This window comes from Antedon mediterranea, chromosome 1, assembly GCF_964355755.1.
Source record: "Antedon mediterranea chromosome 1, ecAntMedi1.1, whole genome shotgun sequence".
In the NCBI taxonomy this organism is placed as follows: Eukaryota; Metazoa; Echinodermata; class Crinoidea; order Comatulida; family Antedonidae; genus Antedon; species Antedon mediterranea.
In genome coordinates, this window is record NC_092670.1 from 26,371,500 (window position 1) to 26,392,436 (window position 20,937).

The following is a 20,937-nucleotide window of genomic DNA, read 5'->3' on the forward strand; positions in this document are numbered from 1 at the left end:
AGGCCAGGAGGTCAACCAACTACACGATTTTCTACTATAATTGTCCTTTATTTTATTTCTCGACTTTTCTTGGAGATAAGTTCTTTTTTTTTCCATCAACAATTTTACGATTATAATTTTAATGTAAAGATTCTATATATGTAACATTGTTCTGAATATTTTATATTTTTGTACTTATATGTTTTGTCGAGGGCCTTGATTAATGATCAGTTTCTTCCTTGGAATTGGATAGGCCTACCTCATTAAAGATGGTATTAAATGATAAAGCATGGGTATAGAACCCTACAGTAGGTTATTAGGGGCTTAGTTGTACAAGAGTGAAATTACACTCTTCCCTGATAGTAGGCTAAGTTAGGTTATGCTTTCATAACAAAAGGATTATATAAAATATATTGCAGTACAGAGTGTTGCCTGATAAAATAAAGCAGTTTTGGACACCATTAGAAATACTGTATCTTTCAAAGCTTTATGGATAATAATATGAACAGTTTGTGAGAACTTACTGTTCCAGCAAGCTGGATCTGTCCCATGTGTGCGACATTTGGTACAATGCTTTGTTGCGGAAGAGAAAGATTACCGGTTGGGTCAAGTGCTTGGGTCATCTATGTATGAAAAATATGAAAATAATGTTAGTTTTAAAGAACATAGATTATGCAGATATTTGAACATGCAATTTACAATTTCATATTTTCTGATAATGAAGTCAGGTCCATAAAATATTTTGTTCTAAAATACAGAAATTGACAGTCAGCATGATTGCCATATAACTCATCAATCATCATCGGTTACGCTATTCGTCTTGGGTAGACATTGCGTACGCTAATCGTTCTCATGACTCTCTTTCGGTGGTCTGATGGTGTCATTAACTTTGCGATCGATGTAGTTGCTTTTTTGAGTTCTTTCTTTATGTTTCCTATCCAGGTAGTTTTTGGTCTGCCAACTGGTCTTTTAACTTTTCGAATGGATTCTGTCAACGCTAATTTGGCTGGAGTGTCCATCGGAAGGAAGCCTTAGCATATGTCCAGTCCATTTGTATTTCTTTTCCTTATTATGTTTGACCATTTTAGTTCTTTCGTTCTGCTGTATAGTTTCTATATTTCTGATTGTGTACGGCAACTTAATGTTTATAATTTTTCTTAATAATTTCCTATGAAAACAGTCAATTTCGTCCTCTTGTTTTTTAGTTGTTGTCACTAATTCTGAGTTGTACATTTTATTTATTTATTTGTACAAATGTACTGATTTCCAAAGTGGTTCAGTCAACATAGAATGAATATGCTTCTGACGTATACATTGAATAGTCTCATTTTTACTTGGGGTATCCGAGTCTAGGACTCGCTCATTTTCGTCTCCTCCTCCTCCATTTGGACACTATTGAGCTGGGATTTGGCATGAATATACTACAGGGACATGTCCTCAAAGCTATAGAGTCGGATTTTTATATTTCAAACCTGATGCAGCCATATCACTCGAAGATGGTACCGTATAGCTGTATTTGGTAGCGAGGTTATTGATGTGTATTTGACGTCACACCCCGTCTTATGACGTCATTACAGCTTCTTTTGCTGTACTCCAAGTATCGCACATTCATGCTTTTTTGTTAATTAATTTGTTTAATTAAGAAGCCACAATGTGTGACACACACCACAGCGTTATTTTGTTATATGCGGCTTTTTGCCGTAGTGGAATATCACGTCTGCTTAACACGCAGAAGGTCCCCGGTTCGAGCGTGTGAAAAGTACTGTATACGCAATATGATATACAGTATATCCTATTTTTATTATTTTTTTTTAAATTTGTATAATCGGTAATTATCAATTTTACACATTTTTTTTTTTTTTTTTTTTTTTTTTTTATTCATACTCATCCAACAGCGAGTAACTCGCCAATTACAGGATGGATAAACTATTTAATAATTTATCGTGCTTATAAACTAAGTCTCATTTGAGGCTTAGGGAGTGGAGTTGAAAGAGTCATGAGTTACAACCCTGCACTAGGTCAGGATTGAACCCGGGACCTTGGGATTGGAAGGCAAGCACGTTAACCACCAAGCTACAGCTCCACTCCACTTTGTGCTTATTACCGTATTTATTTGTAATTTAAATGGATTACAAAATTTTGTGTAACTCACATTTTTGGTGTAAGAGGTTTCGTAGTGTAGTGGTTATCAAGTCTGCTTAACACGCAGAAGGTCCCTGGTTCGAGCCCTGGCGAAACCTATTTGTCTTAAACTTTATGGCGAAATATACTGTATACGTAATATGATATAGAGTATATCTCGTTTTATTACTCGGGGTACCTAAGTCTAGGAATCTCTCATCGTTTCCTCTTCTTCTTCCATCCGGACACACTATGGAGTAAAAAGTGCGATTTATAAAGTACCACTCCTCCCTTATTCGTTGTAGTATTGAGCTCTGGGATTTGGCATGAATATACTACAGGGACATATCCTCAAAGCTATAGAGCCGGATTTTTTAATTTCAAACTGGATGCAGCCATATGACGTCTCGAAGATGGTACCTTGTTGCCAAACGATTTTCGTCGTAATATAGCCGTGTTTGGTGTCATTTCAAAGGGACTTGGAGAATAAGAATATATACAGTAAAACCTATTTATGATATTGTCACTTTGAATTTACATAATTTACCGTAATTATGCCATATCCGGTTATGTGACGTAACTTTTCGGAATATAGCCGTATTTGGTAGCGAGGTTATTGATGTGTATGTGACGTTACATCTGGTTTTATGACGTCATTACAGCTTCTTTTGCTGCTGTACCCCGAGTATCGCACATTCGTGCTTGTTACTTCTAGTGATAAGTTTTGCTTGTTAGAATTTCTTTGTAGTTATTGAAGGGTGATATTGCGAGTTGTTTTCTGCGTTTCATATAGTTATCTGTGTCAATTAGCGATCCTAGATATTTACATTTTTTCTAAGATTCGTCTCCTTTTCTTTTGATTATATATTCTTTTGTTTCAGTGTTGTTTATGATTAGGTTTCTGCTTTCTAGTTTCTATAGGTATGGTCTTCTTGATTTCTTCGACTTGCGTTTTTGAATTTGCCACCCATCCGATGTCATCTGCATATTGTTGATCCATTATGAAAAATGGTGATTGTGGTAGTTGTTGGTTTTCATCATCGTGTTTCAGTGCTCTTGCAAGATAAAGAGTGAAAAGCACTGGACTCTTCTTGTGGAATACCGATGTTATGTAAATTTATATATAAATAATTGTTAAATAATATAATAAAGGATTGATTGATTTGATTGATTCATACTAATAGTAGCCTCAATGTACTTCAGTAGTTAAGTTTTCAAAATCGACGGTGATGTCAGGTTGCTAATGTGATTTATTTGTCCTTTTAAGCCAGTAGGTTTACCCTTTATAATCTGTTATTATGAGTGGCATCTAAAAATGTAATAAAACTGGTTCAAATGTAATAAATATATTTTACTTAGCATTAAACTTGGGTACAAGCCAGTCCCTGATAGATATGGGTAAGCCAAAATTGTGGGTACAAATTAGTAGGTATGATGTGACATGGGTAGGAGTTAATCTTAAAGGAAAAAACTGATGTTATTTATGTGGCAATAGAGTAGTCTGGGTCTGTCTTAAAGTGTTGATGGAAAGAAATATAGAAAAAACTGGAAAACAGAATCCAGTCAGCTAAATAGTTCTTGTATTGAAGTGAGACCATATGTAGTTCGTCATCATTTAAGACCTTCTTGAGATCTGTTAATAGTTTCCCCCTGTTTACCGAATTGAAAGCCTTGCGCATATCCATTAGTAACACTATTGTTTCATAGTCTTCTGTAGTTTCGCCTTCTCTGCTAGTAACCTAACACTGAATACCAGCCTTTTCTATATGCACATTGGGTTTGGGGTATTATACATCGGTTGATCATACAGATAGCAATAATTTTTCTTATCATATTTAGCAGGATAACTGGTCTGTAGTTTTCTACCGGTCCGCGCTTTTTCCCGGGCTTCTGTAAGGGTACTAATATGCACTAATTTAGTTCCTGTGCTTTTACTATTTTTCAGTTTAGCATGGCTTTTTCTACTTCCTTTTCATTAAATGGCACGTTCATAGCACTTGGTTCAACATTTGTTTCAGATTGGTTATCCCTATTGTAGAATGATTTTAAAAACTGTGTTATTTTCTGTGTTGTAATTTCTTCATTACTTGTTATTCCGTCTTCGCCTTGGACTACGATTGGTATTTTTGGTTTATTTCGTTGCATTTTCCTGATTACTTTATACATTCTATTGGAGTTGTCTTTGCTTTCTTCTATATCTTTAATGTCATTTAGTAGTTGTTTTTCGTTTTGTTTAACAGTGGATTTCTTTCAGCATGATGTTCCTTTCTTTCTGTAGTCCATGTCTTCTTTCTTTGCATGTCGACGATTTGATTTGTAGTCGTAGAGCTGTTTCTGTTTTGCTAATAGCTTTTCTATTTGTCTATTATCCTTTTTTTCTATTATTTGGTGTTTTGAAACCTATAGTGTTTTCTGAAGCACTCTTACATGTTTCCACGATATTGTTCCACTTCTCTTGTACGTCTGCGGCATTTATTTCCTTTAATTTGCGATTAAAACTGTAAAGTATTTCTTTTTCGTATTGCTCTTTAATATTATCATTTTGAAATTTGTCAAAGTCCAATTTATTTTTATTTATTTTCCTCTTGTTTTTCTTGTACCAGTTTATGTTGAGTTTCATTATCACTAATCTATGATTCGTTTTAGTTATTAATCCATTATACGATCTGGCATCTTCTACAAAACTACGGTGGTCTAATCTCATCATCACATAATCTATTTGGTTCCTTATTGGATTCTTCCTTTTTGAGGTTTTTCATTCCGAACATTGCCAGGTAGCGATAAGTGCTAATTTATGGTTAAAAAATGTATTTGTTAAAAACATTTGATTTCTGCATGCAAATTCCAAGGTGTTCTCCATTGCTGTTTAGTTCCCCTTTCCGAATTTTTCTATATTTTGTGGGTATACGTTGTGGCCTGTTCCCGTCTTTGCATTATAGTCTTCTAGTATCACTAGAATATCTCTCTTATTTACACAGTTTGTTATGTTTTGTAGGTCTTCATAAAAAGTTCTTCTTCGATCCGGGTGTTGCTCGCTTACTTTAAGGGTATTGGCGTACGTGCATATTACAACCATTTTATTATCATACGATTTATTTTCCTGTTTTGTAGTTAATATGCATATTCTGTCGCTTATTGGTTTGAATTCGCATTTAAGGTTATTGTCTACCATGAATCCTACTCCACCATATTCCAGACCCTGTTCTTTGCCTCCTGCATTAAAGAATTGAAACTTCTTACCGTTTGTTGATTCTACTATTGTTAGTGTCTCTTCTCTCAAATGTGTTTCTTGGATTCCTAGTATACTTATCTTATAGTTATCCATATCTGTAGCTATGTTTTCGATTTTAGTTGTGTAGGCCGTAACGAGACCATTGCAGTTGAGCATTCCTAGCCTTAGTGAGTCTCCTTGCTTTCCTTTCATCGCTATTCATATCAATCGCCTGTACATACTATCTTCCTGCTGCCCTGCATACGTGTTTACGGTATCCTATAGACTGCCTAGCAAACGACTGGGTTTCGTTGTTAAAATACTTCTTCTGTACGTTGATTAAAAAATCTTCTTATTTGTTCTTTTGATTTCTTATATGTTTAGACAAGAAAGTCAGACCACAGATTACACCTATAATCGTCATGTACGGTATATGATTAAAAATGCGTATTGACTATCCTCCGCGGGCGGAGTGGTTGTGTGTCACCATCAACTGCAACCACAACCGCAATCAATACAAGAACTATTTAGCTGACTGGATTCTGTTTTCCAGTTGTTTCTTTATTTCTTTCCATCAACACTTTAAGATAGACTACTCTATTGCCACATAAATAACATCAGTTTTTTCCTTTAAGGTTAACTCTTAACTCTGTCACATTGTACCTACTAATTTGTACCCACAATTTTGGCTTACCCATATCTATCAGGGACTGGCTTGTACCCAAGTTTAATGCTAAGTAAAATATATTTATTACATTTGAACCAGTTTTATTACATTTTTAGATGCCAATCATAATAACAGATCATAAAGGGTAAACCTACTGGCTTAAAATGATAAATAAATCACATTAGCAACCTGACATCACCGTCGATTTTGAAAACTTAACTACTGATGTACATTTGTATGAATCAATCAATCCTTTATTATATTATTTAACAATTATCTATATATAAATTTAAAGATGTATTGTCCCTTGAAACACAAAAAAATGAATGTCAAAATATTCTAAATTTAAAGTGGCCATATCAAAGTAATATTAAAGTTTTTTTTTTTTTTGTGTTTTTTTTTATTTCATACTCATCCAACAGCGAGTAACCCGCCAATTACAGGATGGATAAACTATTTAAAATTTCACAAGACAAACATATACACAAGATGCTCTACATAAACAAAGACTTATTATTAAGTCTTTGGGAGTGGAGTTGTAAATTGTCATGAGAAAAAAACCCTGACATATGACAGGACTTGAACCCAGGACCCTTAGATTGGTAGCCAAGCATCATAACCACCAAGCCACAGCTCCACTCCAAGTTATTCACTTTAAGTCGAAAATTTGAGCCAAAAACAACAAATTTACGTAATTAACAGGTAAATTAGTTTGATTACATTTCATCTGGAAAATCGTCACGAGCGAAAGTAAACAAAGATTTCAAACCATGAGTACGCATTATGCATATGCTAAATTAGGATTGTTTACAACTCGTCACGGTTAAGAAGGTATTTTCACACAGATCATGAGGAAGTTTTATGATTATGCATACAGAGTATCCAAACAAGCGCGTTTCATTATGGGATATGTTTTGATTGAAAACTTTGACTGGAAGTCAAAGTTATTTTTTTTAACAAAAAAACGTCTATTTCATTTTTTTTTTTTCGAAAAATTTTTGGTGATAGTTAATAACTATTATGATACTTCAAAATGACCCATCTTTTTTCGAAATCTTTTATTTTTTATTTTTTTGGAATTAGTCAAAGGGACAATACAAATTTAAAAAATAGAGACTTATAAATCACATTATTTTTAATAATGTCAAAGGGACAATACATCTTTAAATAATGGCAAATTTCAGATAACTTTTAGAATTTGTACTCAATGATATAGTTTTACATACTTTCGTTACCGGTACTAATTTTATTTCTTTCACCTGTTAACACCAATACTAAATGTCAACGCAGTAAAATGTCATATATACTGTATAGGTGGTCCGGACCAGATCTATTATTTTTTAATAACTCGTATAGTATTGAGTTCTTTTAAACATGAATAGACAGTATAGGCCATCGGGTGAAAATCCTATAGTTTAATTCTAAAAAATAATAATACTACTCATAATAATTATGTTAATATTTTGAAAGTGATAACACAAAGTTGTACCAAATGTAACATATAAAGAGAAAATTACATTTAAACGTCTGTAATTTAAATTTGTTTTACTGGATTTGACCCATGACCTCTTCAGAATTTTATTCGTTCATTTAAGTATTATTCAGTTGAATAAAATAGTTACTTATATATATCTTCAAATAATCAAAATAATATAAATGAATTAATAATAAGCAAAAAATAGATTAAAATAGTTTTATCCTAATTTTAGCGCGACAAATATTTACGATTTGATGTAGATTTAGTAGTGGCTATACACAATAACAACATGCGTCAATTACGGAACACACATTTTTCTCCGAGGGTTCCAATAAAATATTGTTTCCATCATGAAAGCAGTGTTTAGGAACCACATTAAACATTACAGATGTTAAAAATAAATAAGGTTGTTGCTTATACCAGGTTATGGATGGTACCTGCAATAATATGAAGATAAAAATAATGCGACTAAACTACAAGATTCCATATTGATGGTAGCGAGACGATTCGGCCCTGAGACAATTTGGCCCTGTTGCAGTGAATACCACTTCCCTGGCGCGCGGCGCAAGAACGTTAACATTGGTGAGTTTAACACATTCACTAGGCCTATAAGAAAAATTCATTTTTTCAAGCTATGTGTTACACTGAAATTGATTAAATATTGATATAATTAAATAAATTATATTTTATAGTGAAGAGAAGGAAATTATCTCAGAAACCACATATTAATATGTAGAAGAAATTTGAATATGTAAAATATAGATGTACGCTCTTTTAAATGTGATGAACTACGATGCAAAATATGAAAATACAACTTTTTTTACTCAACTGGCCATATGATGACGTCACAACATACGATTGGACAAATATTTACATGCATTCGTATCTACAATTCAATAGCTTCCTGAAAACGTTTTAATCATGAGTATCACTTTTTATTCTGACGAGCTATTGAAATTTATTGGAATGATGAAAATAAGTGACCCAAGTTATTCACGCTTTTGCACATGATGACGTTATCAAAATTAAAAAAATGGTAAATCGTACAAAAGATAATTTATTAAACTAGACAAAATCAAAATATGGGGATATTGGAATTCGGATGAGTGGAGATGCGCTCTATTAAATGTGATGAGCTATGACAAGACAAAAGTCCTATATTTTATATTCGAGTTGCCATACGTCACAATGTCCGGTTAGCCATATTGATGCATGATCCGATATCCACTCATCATCATCACTAATAGGAAAAGTTACTAAATTTTAACTGTCCAGGGAAGGAGCGTGTGTAACTTTTTGTGAAACATCCCATTTTTAATCCACAGAAAATTTGTCCTTGATATGACTTAAATTTTCAGAAGGTGATAAAAATCATAAAATCATGCGTAAGTCATGTTGTGCAACTATGACCTCTTTAAAACATAGGAGTTGCACAACTTCACATAAATGTCCATATGTTGGCAAAGTTATGAAATGTTGTGTTTACCTATTTTAGAGATACGCGATGCACAAAAAAATGGGGGGGGGGGGGGGGAGAAAGAATTGTACCTATTTTGTATTGTATCATACAGCATATTACAGTATTTACAGATACACTGTACATTGTAGTACTGAATACCCTCTAGAGACAATGTGACTTCACGGTGGTATACGTGACAAAATTCTTCCAGTCTGTTGATTTGCGTCAACCAATCAAAGAGCGAGAATCCAAAATCGTTCAATCGCTCAAGACTTCCCAGACTTTTTTTGGTCCAACAGCTGGGACCTATAAATTATAGTCGAGTTTACAAATTTGCAAAACTGTCAGCCTTAGATACTAAAGCTACCGCTATGAAACAGCTTATTAATGAACATGTCCTCCTAAGACATAGCCCATGTATGAAATTCCTGAAAACACCTCTAAGAAAAATAATGGTATCTCCTAAATTCAATAATAAGGGCAAAAAAAACATGCCAAAAAGGTAAAATTTAATCACACACCTGTTACCATGGCAACCATTACTTCTTTTTCAAAAATATTTCAGTTTTGTTATATTTACCTAAAGTTTGATTAATTACCAAAGTATGAAGAAATCCCATTTTTTGGCATTTAGCCACTTTTTAATGAAATAGGTCGATATTTGTAGTCAACTGCTCTTAAATGGCTTCAAATCTTAAAATGTTTTGGTACAAGTTTGCATACCAGGTTTTAATCTAAGGAGCCCAACTAAATATTGTTTTAACTAATTTAAATTAAGTACATTAAGTCTTAGTTTAAAAAATAAACATTACCTGATGAACTGGTTGCTGGACCATATATGGAGAATGTACATATGGAACGCTATGGACGCCGGGAATTGTGTATGGAACATGGTTTCCATATGGATTTTGAATAAGTGTTGTTGGTGTCATAACACGTCTATGGAAAATAAGCATACATACTATTATAGTTCTTCTTAGTTTTAAAATACAAACAACTCCCCTAATAACGGCGACCTTTGGGCTGGCCAAATATGTCTAGTTTTCCAGAAAATCATTACAAATGATTTAAGCCTGGTTTCCAGTTGACAAATCAGAATCAATTCCTATAACCCGCGTCATGCATCGTAATCGCAAGAAAAATGTCAACTTGATGTAACGGCAAGAAGGACAGACCTTGCGATAAATTCAACTTTTGTAAGGACGGAATCAGCACATGTAATAGTCTTAATCTTTGCGGTCCAACGCGATTATTACATTTTTTTTATTGATGTTAGTGTTTGGTCAACTGATCGGAACACAAGCGTAATCGTAAGAAAAAGATCTTACGTCGACTGGAAACCAGGCTTAAAGACATCAGGAATGTAAGAATTGTCAGCGCGTACATATTTTTTCACTAGCTATGACGACGTAATTTATGAACCACTTGATTGGTCAGTTGTAACGATCCTAATGTTGAAGTTGAACTTGTTTCAACTTCAACGTTACAATCGTTAAAACTGACTTGAACTTGTTTCAACTTCTTTAAAAAAAATTAAGATTTTAACGATTTTTAATGTTGATTTGTATCCCCTTTTTCTGTAAAATAGTTGATAAAATCGTATGAAATGGATGCATAATATATATATATATTACAAAAGACCTGTCCCCCACTAAATCCGCCCCTGTATTTATTATTATTATTATTCCAAAGGCAAATTACTGAAAAAAATGACAATGCTGTGGGTATCAGTGGCTGGATCTCAATGGGGATACAAAAAAAAAGCGAAAAGCTAAATCAAAACGATAAAGTAAACAGCCAGCCATATTATTATAATATATATTATATCGGCACCTTTCATTCAATTAATTTCATTTATTATATTCCAGTCAAAAACATATTACAAGGTTTGAACGGTTGTTAAAATTAAAATACAGATACGGTCATACAATTACAAGATAAACAATTCCAAATAAAAAATGGTATCTGATTGGTTAATTGCCGAAGTATAGTTATTGCCTTGTCCTTAATAATAATATTTATTTGGTAACCAAAAGAGGGAGAATGTAATACAGCACATAATGTAGTACCTACAGTATGTTACATAATTTAATTGAAATTTGTATCTATTTTAAGATATACATACCCATTTGGAGCATACATTGAATCGTAAACCTGAACTTCCTCAACTTTTGGCCAGTTGGCGGCATTGTTAGGATGTTTGGTGAATTCTTTTCGTTTCTTTACTCCACCATCAGCAAATTTACATAGTAAAGGTTCTGTCTGTCCTGTTAAAACTTTTCCATTAAACATACCAATAATTTCTTCACATTTTTCTTTTGATTCCATTCTATAAATAAATATTTAAATTATTCTTGAAATAATAATAATTTATTTGGAAGCTACAATTTTGAAACAGTGGCACACTTCTGAATGAAGGTGTAAATAAAGTTAGAGAAAAAAAAATGATTGAACAATAGACCTATTTACAGTACAAGGAAACTAAATTAAAAACAATACTTTTGAAACAGTGGCACACTTCTTGAATGAAGGTGTGTCCATAGTACAGAAAGTAAAAAAAAAAAAATAAAAAAAAAAATAAATAAATGATATTAAATGGGGAGAAAGATCTGGAAATTATTTCATATTACTTGGGCTGCCATGAGATGGCACGTCACCATCAGCGTGGATAAGGTGAGATCAAATTGATATCCCCTCATCTTACTAATCAATGGAATGACTATTTTTGTTTTCAGTATACAGAAAGAACACATAGTATTTATCTTACCGAGCAAATCCTATACCTCGACTCTGCTTCAGTTCATCTCTTAAAATTCTAGTACTGATAACTTGGCCATAAGGAGATAACAATTTTTCTAGTTCCTTCTCATCCATATGTTTAGGTAAGTTTGTGATGTACAAATTTGTAAAGTCTTGTTCTTGTTGCTGTCAAAAAGCAAAGTATTTGTGTTATTTAATCTAAATTTGCAAGCTTTCCGATCCATTTTAACTAGCATGAGGTGGTTGCCTCGTCCGAAGATTTCCATTTATTTCATTTGAAATTTGTCTTCCTGAAGGCAACAAACAGCATAAACAACATTTAAAATTAAAACGTTTAAATATTTCTATAATGGTGCAAATACAGTACTGGTATTTTTATGACTTTTTTGGTTCATCCTTTTTGTCACTCAATTACTCGACTTAACCGACTTAAATGAGGCATGGCATCACAAAATCGGCGTAGTGTCGGAAATAATAATTTTTTAGATTTTTATATATTCGTAATCTATATTTAATAAGCTTTAAAATGAGCCGTTGTTTATTAAAATTGGTTTATTATATGAAGAGTTATTAATGAAAACATACGAGTCACTTTCTAGCTCTGGAAATCTTCATTTAAAAAAAATCAACAATCAAGTAGCGACGCCGATTAGCTTGGCCTAGCCTAACCAGCCGATCAACGCAACAAGACTCTCTGTCAAAATGACTTAAATAATTGCAAAATACACATACTTGTGATATTTTTTTATGAACAAGAGTTTGATATATTAAAGATAAGTGTTTATAGTATCGTTTTTTATTGAAATTTTAAAATGGATCAGTTAGGCCGTTTTTCACATTCTTCAAGGCTAAATATCTCAAAAGTTTGGGTTGTGACTCTGCGCCGCTTTTGTGATGCCAGGCCTCAAATAAAAACAAACAATTTTTAACAAAATGCTGAGCTGTATGAACAATCCTATCCCTGGTTATACAAAATACAGGCATCTAAAGTCTTGGTTCTCACTAGGAAGAAATGCAAGATGTTAGCACAATGCCAGTAATTTTATCACAAACAATCGATTATTCAAACTGTCATTGGTAAACTCGCTTGAGTGTATTCAAGTTATTCAAGGTACTGTAACTTTATTGTCAAAAAATACATAATTTGAAATTTGTCTACTTCAAGGCAACAAACACATTTAGAACTAGAAAGCCACTCCGAAAGTGCATACCTCAGCCTACTGTAAAATTCTCCTACATAAGATTTCTCCGGTAAAAAAAAAAAATATATTTGTGTGTCGAGTCTTAATGCTGTTTGTGATTTAGGCTAATTTTACTACAAGTGTATGTGAGTTTGGTGTAATGGTTTGTAACAAGCCTTTCAATTAACAATAGCTTCAGTTGACTAACAATAGAACAGCAACGCGAAAATCAAACGAGTGAATTTGAAAAGAAATAGGTTTTTTAAACTACTCGCATCAAAAAACGTGCACATTAAATCAAATTATGTTTTAAAATTACAAATCACATATTATAACTCTTGCCTGTTGTACAAAAATGAAGTTTTTTTGACAAGTAGTTCTCGAGAAAATGCAATTTCAGTTTATTTGTTACTTTAAGACCCCATTTACACTTACGTTTGGGTCCAGGGCCGGTTGCAAATATTTACCTTTTAGGCCGGCCCCAGAGCGTTTACACTAGCGACGCAGATTACTGGTCGTAAATAATTAATAATTAATCGGAAGTACCATTGCATGCTGGGATACGAAGTACAGTTTGTTTACATTTTTCTCAGCTCTCTCGATCGTCAATTCAACTCTCCGCGCGAACCGACCGTTTTATATTTATACTGTGTATTGTTGTTTTTTTGTCCCATTAAAAACAAAATGAACCCAACTGTTTTATATATAATATGGCTGTATTTTATGTATATGCGAAACAAGTGGAGGAATATTTTATTGAAAGAAGATGTCTGAAAATAAATGTAACTATATAAATGATGAAGAAAACAAATTGTCGCCCGAAAAGGAGGAAGGTATGTACTGAGAATGTCGGATCGTCATAACAAAAACCTCATAAAAAGATCAAACGTTGTTCACGGTTCACTGCGTAAGCCGGCCCAAATGTAAAAGCCGCTCCTGAACCTACCTGGAGAGGTGGCCCAGATCTGCGTCCGGCCCAGGGCCGGCCTAATTTTTTGGAGTATTTACACTTATCAATTGCCGACCCAGGGCCGACCCAGGGCCGGCCTAAATCGTAAGTGTAAATGGGGTCTAAGACTGCTCGCCGGGTTTTGAAAAATTCTGTCCTATCTTTTAACACTAGCAGGTCTGAAAAGTATACTAAAAAGTGGTCCAGAATTGGGACCATGGTCCCAAAATTTAATGGAATGGTCCTTGACTACATCTATTTGTATATTCATTTTGGTAAAGATCTTGAAATTACTTTTTGAGTAATCCTGCTAACAAACAAACAAACACGCGCTACCGATTACATATACCTGCTTGGCGGAGATAAATAAGTTAAAAAGGTATTTTAAAATATACAGTATGTAATGTAAAAAATTCAAATAAAACTACAGATACTATAAAATACAGATATAACAAGAAATATTTCTTACAAAAAACGCCGCTCGACATTTTAACATTAATCATTGTTCTTTCGATTAATTTATGATTAATTATTAAAAAGATGTCCTTTAATCACAAAAATACATACAAATCACAGATAGTTCTTTAATTATGAATCACATGCCCATTTTTTCACTAGTTAATTGTATACACAGCATTTGAAAGAAGACATGTGCACCTTTCCAACAATGTATTATTTGCCAACAAATATTAATCTACTAATTCAAAAATGGCATTTAAAAATGGTGGTCACTTTTGAACTTCAATGTGCTGTAGCCTGCTTGTGTGTGACCTCAACCTGTACTATAGGCATGCAACTGAATACCCTCTAGAGACAACGTGACTTCACATGGTACAAGTGAAAAAATGTTTCCAGTCTGTTGACTTGCGTCAACCAATCAAAGAGCGAGAATCAAAAATCGTGAGTCCTCATAGACTCTCTTTTCCCAGACGTTTTTTGGGTCCATCAGCTGGGACCTATAAATTATAGTCAAAGTTTACAAATTTGCAAAACTTTCAGCCTTAGATACTAAAGCTACCGCTATGAAACAGCTTATTAATGAATATGTCCTCTTGGGACATAGCTAGCTAGAGCAGCGGCGCGAAAAGCAAAATAAAAGAAAATATCATGTACAGAGAGTGCTTTACGGTTACCACAGCTTGGTCAACTCAAGTGAATTTCTCATCAGTTATGGTTCCTAAATATTTGGATTTGTTAACTTGTTCAATAACTTCACCATCAATAAGGTACAATTTGAGCTTTCTTAATTTGATATTAGTTCTTTAGTTTTTGTATTTTGTAAAATTATCTCTACACCATTTTGCTAATGGGTTAACTTCATCAAAATAGCTATTTTATTTGGTTTATCTGACATAAAATCTGTTATGACAGTGTAGTCAGCAGATTTGGTAATTGAGCATTTTGGCTCTTTACCAATGATATTATATATCCGATATGCCTTATGCAGTATGCACTGCTATACGCCTGTGATGAGCCTCTCTGCGTGAGAACGATACGCAACGCAGCGTGTTAATCATAGAATCGCGCGAACGCATTCTATATGATCCTCGTATACAAAAAATGCTAGATTACTGAGAAATGATTCATTCCATTGTGATTAAAAATATATTCAATTTTATAAAAACTTCACTGTGCTTTGACAAGAATATCATGTGTTGTAATTTATGTGGTCTTAATATAATGTATTATATTAGGTTATTATTTTTTATATTAAGTAATGTTTTTGAAAACATTTACGGCCGCCATCTTGTTGGTTCCCCCTCCTGTTGGAATTAATTTTCAGTCTGGAGTATGCCCTCTAGCCTTTGGCTTATTACATAAGTAGTCACTGGTATAGAGTGTGAATAAAATGGGCTTCCTAGTGGAAACAAACTTGGCCGATTTGCTTATTGATAGCACGCATGCTACTGTATATACAAATTATACGACCTGAGAGTTGCCATCAAAATTCAGTTGCTATGAATTTTATTTGCCAGAATATCAGTTTCGGCCATGTAGGGGTGTCATTTAACATTTTTGCTTGGCCTCATCTGTTTCTCACCTCTGGCTACGTCCTTGTTAACTTTAATTATCAGCCTATCAACTTTATTACATATTTATTTATTTATAAAGACACTAGACCTACGTTTTTTTTACCTAATTTAAGGTCACACACTACATTTTATATAAAAATAAATACTATATGGACCTATTGCGATATTTTTTTTGTCTTTAAATGGTTAAAATTGTGAAAAATAAGCCGATTCTAATAATATTAGCTATAAAACCCAACATGCATCGCGTGCGGATTTACTACTAACGATAACGCACACTGGTAATCTGTTGACATACACAGCATTCTCCAATAAGTTAAACCATTACACCCGACTCCTATCCTTTCTATTGTATTCTTACCTTAGCCATCTGGGCAGCCACACCTTTGGCTTGTAATGCAGTGACTGCTTTTTGTGCTGCTGGGCCATTTTCAAAATCTACAAAACCATAACCTACATAAGAAGGAAAAAAAATAAAAATAATAATCAGGCTTAATATAAAAATCAAAATTTAAAAAAAGAAGGGCGTTGGGGAGGTTTTTTATCATCTTTTTTTTTTTAGTCTAGAAAAACGACGGGACAATTTTTTTCCTGTAAATAATTGTATGTATTTTCTGCAATCTTTTATAATAATAGTATCAGTGTTTTAAATTGCCAAGAATTTTAACATAACTGTTACTGTTCTTGTAGCCGTCTTCATAAGGAGAGAGGAGAATTGTAAACAAAAAGATTTGGCACAAGCCAAAAATTGTGTCAAACTGTTTTTTCATATTTTTTAAATTATTATCAGCTAAACACCTCCGAAAGCCCAGATGATGATCATGACTTATGATCATCATCTGGTCTGTCGGAGGTGTCATCTGGGCGTCTTAAGGTTTCATAAAGCATAAATACATGAATTTCGTTGTATGTATTGGATTTGGATGTATGTACCACTTAACGCCATTTTTAGATATATAGCGTTGATAAAAAGGATGCACAATTGAGTGATGTTCATCTAAATTCCATGTTTATTTGAGATGATCCCTTAAATTTAATTGCGTTTTTATGCTCTGTTTGTTAAGCATGTATATATGGGAGAATAACTTCCATGTAAAACCATAATAAAGCAGATTAAAAAATAGTGAAAGATATGATTTAAGTAACAAAAACCTTTTTTCCACCTGCGCCTGCCTCCCTAACAATTTTCCAGCATGGAGGGCAAACAAACTATTTTTTTTGGGCTTTATTAGCGTTTATAATGATCGTATCGGAAGTACATTTATCGGAGACTTCTCCTGTCCTGATGACCGTTTTGGGATTTTCTAGAGTGCTCAGTTTATTGACTCCCTCCACCCCAAATAGCCAAGTTGTAAAACACTAACTGTAGCCAAAGGGGTTTTTGGAGGGTTCGAATATTGCTATTTGCTAACCAGTTCTGCTTGGCCAAAAAAAATAAAATAAATAGCTAAACAAATAAAAATCTCCAAATCAACGGATTTTTCTGGCAATACCGACATTAGCCTGGCAAACTTTTTCCGGGATACAGAGCCGTGTGCAGTGATGCATATCTCTATTTTTCTATTTGTTGATCGTGTGTATCATTCGTAAAATAAAAAAAATTTTGAAATGCTCAAAATTAATTGAATTTAAGCAAAATCAATTTTGAAATTTGAATTTTTTTTTTGGGTAGCACACTATTTTAATTATGTTAAAAATTGAGATACACATGCAACAAAATTTATGGAAAGAAAAAACAAGGGGTTATTCGTCAATAACGAATAAATGGCAGGTCCCGTAATTTCATCCATGCAATATTCTAACGTATGATGTGCATGTGGCGTTGGTCATGCGGATAACTAACTCATCGAAGTGATGAGATCAAATCTGGTTTGTTATATTGTCAGGATCTTTTTTTTTTTTGCTATCTTATTCTTTTTTCCACGATCAAATTGTATAACTTTGTCAAAAGATTGACCTCTAACTGTAGATGTGCAGGAAACTTTGTTATACGACGTTAGAGTCATGCAACGTAAGTTACACGCAATTTTATAAAAATTTCATTTGAAATTTACAAAAGTAAAAAGTAAATACCTATTTTTATTTGATTATAGCTCCTCAGGATGGCTGGTGACCGCCATTTTTTAAAACTTATTATGGAAGCTGATGAGTTGTATAGATATAAATTTATATTAAATGTGTATCTACCGGATGTTCTGACATCACCATATGGGCACTTGAATTTAGGATTTTTTTTTCTCTTTTTTACTAGTCAATCCCATTTAATAGTGCGCATCGCGCTTATCCTATTTCCTCCTGGATTTTAATATGTTCTTTCTCATCCAATTTCACATGTACTGTACATCATCTGATCAAAAACTTTGAATAACATGAGTTACTTTAATTTCATATACAGTATTTTTCAATCTTTTGTAGCTCATCGGAATAAAGTGACCCACATGATTAAAACTTATTACGGAAGCTGTTGAATTGTAGATATGAATTAATAGAAAAATGTTGTCTATTGGACGTAATGACATCATCATACCAGTTGAATAAAAAAAATCTGATTTTCATATGTTTCGTATTAAAATAGCGCACATTTCTTTTTTACGTGCATGATTATCTTCTGAGTTTAATAGGATCTTGCTAAGACAATCATCTTGAAATTTCTATTTTCATGTCATTTTGACGACATATATACAGTGTATTCTGTAAATACTGTAATATGCTGTATGACACAAAATAGGTACTATTCAGCACTGTAAACATAATAATTGTCAGTGTTCATATTTTAACGTATGTGCATGTTGCGGTTGCGCGTTTAACCCGAACTCGTCACGATGATGAGTTCAATATGCAATATGCGGATAACTCCTTGTGATTGTCAGGATCTTTTTCTTTCTATCTTAGTCTTCTTTCTATTCTTTCCTTCATTTTTTATTTATTTATATAGGCTATGATTATAGATTACCACAGAATAAAATCAAACATTATATACAATAGGATGTTTAAAATTATAAATAATATCTTTTAGTTTCATTTTTTAGGTCATACATAGGCCTACAGAAATTCTATCCATTTTTTAATCCAATGTATTATGATTTTTTTATAATTTCACATTCATTCTGCATAATATTGACTGAAGATATTATGTATGTAGATTGGGATTGGTTATCTTAATGATCTGGAATAGTATATAGCTATTTGATGGGATAGAGAACATTCAGTTTTCTTTTGTTTAACAATCCACGCTTCCTTAATTTGCGTTCATGGGCTTTATTTATATTACTTTCAAATGGGATAGTCAATTCAATTATGTCGATGCTGTTACTGTTTATTAATACAATGTCTGGTTTATCCTTAGTAATAATATGGATATTAGAGGAGTCAGAGCCATATATAAAGAGTTATAACTTTGAATGGATTAGAAGCCATGTTTGTGTCCAACTATTCCTATGTGGAGTATGGAGTCGAGTCTTTTGATTTGAAAATGTATAACGTTTAAAAGGCTTTAACTATTGAATTTAATATAAAAACAATCAATTTGTTTAAAGGATTTTGTTAAAATAATAAAAAAATGATAAAGTTACTGCGAACATGATTTTAAACAACAAAAATAGCAATTTCGGAACGGCTCTGGTTGTGCGCTCCATGCACGCTCTACGCGTGCGGGTTTAGTTTGTACAGCGATTCTCTATAGTAATGCATTGTTTTTACATTTTTTTGTTTAAAATCATGTTCGCAGTAACTTTATGATTTCGTTATTATCTTAACAAAAACCTTAAAACAAATTGATTGTTTTGATATTAAATTCCTTTTGAATGTTATACATTTTTTAAACAAATTAATCAACTCCATACTTTACATAAGCATAGTTGGACACAGAGATGGCCAGTGTGCACTCCACATGACTTTCTAAAATGCCGTAACTCTTTATATATATGGCTCTGGGGGAAGTAGGCATATAGTGCCACCAGCTACTGAATGACCGGGTATATCTGCGTAGATATTTTCAAAATTTTCTTTGATTGTTTTTACTATGTATGTTGATATGGAGTTATGTCTCCAAGTGTATCGACCTAGTTTCGAGTGAAACAGGACATGAATTCATTAGGCTTTCCCTATTTTTACACATTCTGCAAATATCATATAGCATATATGATAGATTTCCAAGTCAAATCACAGTTATTTCAATTAATTAATTTTAATAAATTGCCTTGTTGAACAAGTGGTTGCACATACGCATCCCAATAATCGGACCTATCATCCATTACATTTTCTTTGATAATATTTTTTAAAAATCCAATCAAATGACGTCATGATCAATAAAAACAATAAAATCGTCGTATTGTCATGATATTATCGCTCTTACTAATCATGACGTCATTTATTTGGACGTGTGAAAATATTATTTATTTTATTCTATAGTTATAGGATAAAAACTTTTAGATTTCTTTTGTTTTTTGTATGAAAAATATATATTTATCTATTTAATGTCGATCGTTATCATCCTAGTGATGGGCCTTTACACTACAAGTGAAACAATAAATTAAATTGTTTTTATATTATAAGTTTGACCTATTTTTTCACAAACTTTTAATGTAATTTGTGAACCATTTGATTGGTCAGTTTTTACGATCGTATTGTTGAAACAATTTTTTACGTTGATTTTTACCCTTTTCCTGTAAAAACGCAACTCAACATCAACTGGAATTTAATAATTAAATAAGATAAATAATAATAATAACAAAGAACCTGTTTCTGCTACATCCTAAACATATTTTTTGGGTTGTTCTGTTAAAATTCTACCCAAACAGCCTTTCATGAATAGGAAAGTCTGATTGATTGTATTATTTAATCTTGATTTTGGTATAAAATTTTGTAATTTTTATTTCATTTTGTCGATAATTAAAAGTCTCTCTTCCGTCTGTACAATTTTTGCATGCTTTTTAATTTTGTATTGAGTCGATTTGGTGACAAGTCAAAACCTTCGTTCCTCTTAATTTTGTCGAAATATTTTTTGTAAACAGTTTTTTCCTTTTAATTTTTCTGAATTTTTCCGACAGATTAATTATGTTTGTGATGTTGACTAACTAGACTATATACAAAGAGTGTGTA

The 20,937-nt window shown here is 32.8% G+C and overlaps 1 protein-coding gene and 1 non-coding gene across 8 annotated transcripts in view; one reads left to right on the forward strand and one right to left on the reverse strand.

Annotated features, from left to right (window-relative positions):
- The window catches only part of LOC140063598 (RNA-binding motif, single-stranded-interacting protein 3-like), a 199,200-nt gene that overhangs the window by 6,118 nt on the left and 172,145 nt on the right, over positions 1-20,937 (reverse strand). For all 7 annotated transcript variants that reach the window (XM_072110010.1, XM_072110003.1, XM_072110004.1 and 4 more), the window contains 5 exons: positions 16,199-16,290; positions 11,682-11,839; positions 11,040-11,243; positions 9,727-9,853; positions 504-602 (listed from right to left, as the gene is read on the reverse strand). In XM_072110010.1, coding sequence (XP_071966111.1) covers positions 504-602; positions 9,727-9,853; positions 11,040-11,243; positions 11,682-11,839; positions 16,199-16,290 — 680 coding nt within the window. The remainder of the gene's footprint in view (positions 1-503; positions 603-9,726; positions 9,854-11,039; positions 11,244-11,681; positions 11,840-16,198; positions 16,291-20,937) is intronic.
- On the forward strand, positions 2,147-2,219 carry Trnav-aac (transfer RNA valine (anticodon AAC)). The gene has a single exon. It is a non-coding gene; the product is annotated as a tRNA-Val (tRNA).